The sequence below is a fragment of the Phytophthora parasitica genome (genome assembly GCF_000247585.1).
Source record: "Phytophthora parasitica INRA-310 unplaced genomic scaffold supercont2.431, whole genome shotgun sequence".
NCBI classification, from domain to species: domain Eukaryota; phylum Oomycota; class Peronosporomycetes; order Peronosporales; family Peronosporaceae; genus Phytophthora; species Phytophthora nicotianae.
Genome location: NW_008649417.1, coordinates 6,991 through 7,906, shown reverse-complemented (window position 1 = coordinate 7,906; position 916 = coordinate 6,991). Strand labels below are relative to the sequence as shown.

The following is a 916-nucleotide window of genomic DNA, read 5'->3' as shown; positions in this document are numbered from 1 at the left end:
CAGCAGCGCATCGAACAACAACGCATTGAAGAGCAGCGTCGCTTAGAGGAGCAACGTCGCGTTGAGGAACAGCGGCGCTTAGAGCAACAACGGCTGGAGCAGCAGAAACGTCTCGAGCAACAAAAGCGCTTGGAACAGCAACGTCTTGAACAACAGCGTCTGGAACAGCAGCGGCTAGAACAGCAACGGCTAGAACAGGAAAAGCAGCGCCAAGAGCAACAAAGGCTGGAACAACAACGGCTGGAACTTGAACAGCAGCGTAAGGAGAAGCAACGTCAAGAGCAGCAACGACGACAGCAGGAGCAACAACGAATGGAGCTCCAGCGTCATCAACAAGAACAGCAGCGCCAGTTCCAACGCAGTAAAGCGCCCAATCTGCCTCAAGTCGTGGCATCCGGATCGTCTCACTTGCAGATGCTCAGCCAGCAGCAACAGCTCCAGCAACAACTTGGCATCCCACCCGTCTACTGACTCACTCAGAACGTTGCTCTTGAGTGGCTTCTGGATCTCGGCCATTGGTGTGTCTTTGTGGTGCTGACAAAACTCCACCACCTTGGCCAGAACGTGAGACTTGACGTTGGGCAGCGGGGTTTCCTGCACCTCTTCGCCTTCCTGCTCGTCGTCCACCAGTGTTTGCACCAATTTGCTCATGGCCGCCACCTTGGCTTCCACCTCGAAGGCTTCACCGTCCATTGACACCAGTTTCACCTTCCTGTCTTTCGTGGCCATCGTTCTTGAAAATTTGCCTTATCCTTTCCGAGTCCAATTGAGAAATGAGAATCCTTTGAGGATTTTTACTGGCGGCCAGAAAAACTGCGACTTTGTTGCATCACAAGAGATCGAGTGATGGTGGATTGAGCTAGACTTTATGCCGCCCAAGAGGGCGCTGCGTCCGCTGCCGTCGTCCGAGCTGCAC

The 916-nt window shown here is 53.9% G+C and overlaps 1 protein-coding gene across 1 annotated transcript; it reads right to left on the bottom strand.

Moving 5' to 3' along the window:
* Positions 1-189: 189 nt before the first annotated feature.
* On the bottom strand, positions 190-729 carry PPTG_20169 (hypothetical protein; the record flags this gene model as incomplete). The annotated part of the gene is made up of 1 exon (XM_008919012.1): positions 190-729. The coding sequence occupies one exon, from the start codon at positions 727-729 to the stop codon at positions 190-192; it is 540 nt and encodes a 179-aa protein (XP_008917260.1).
* Between the last annotated feature and the right edge of the window lie 187 nt (positions 730-916).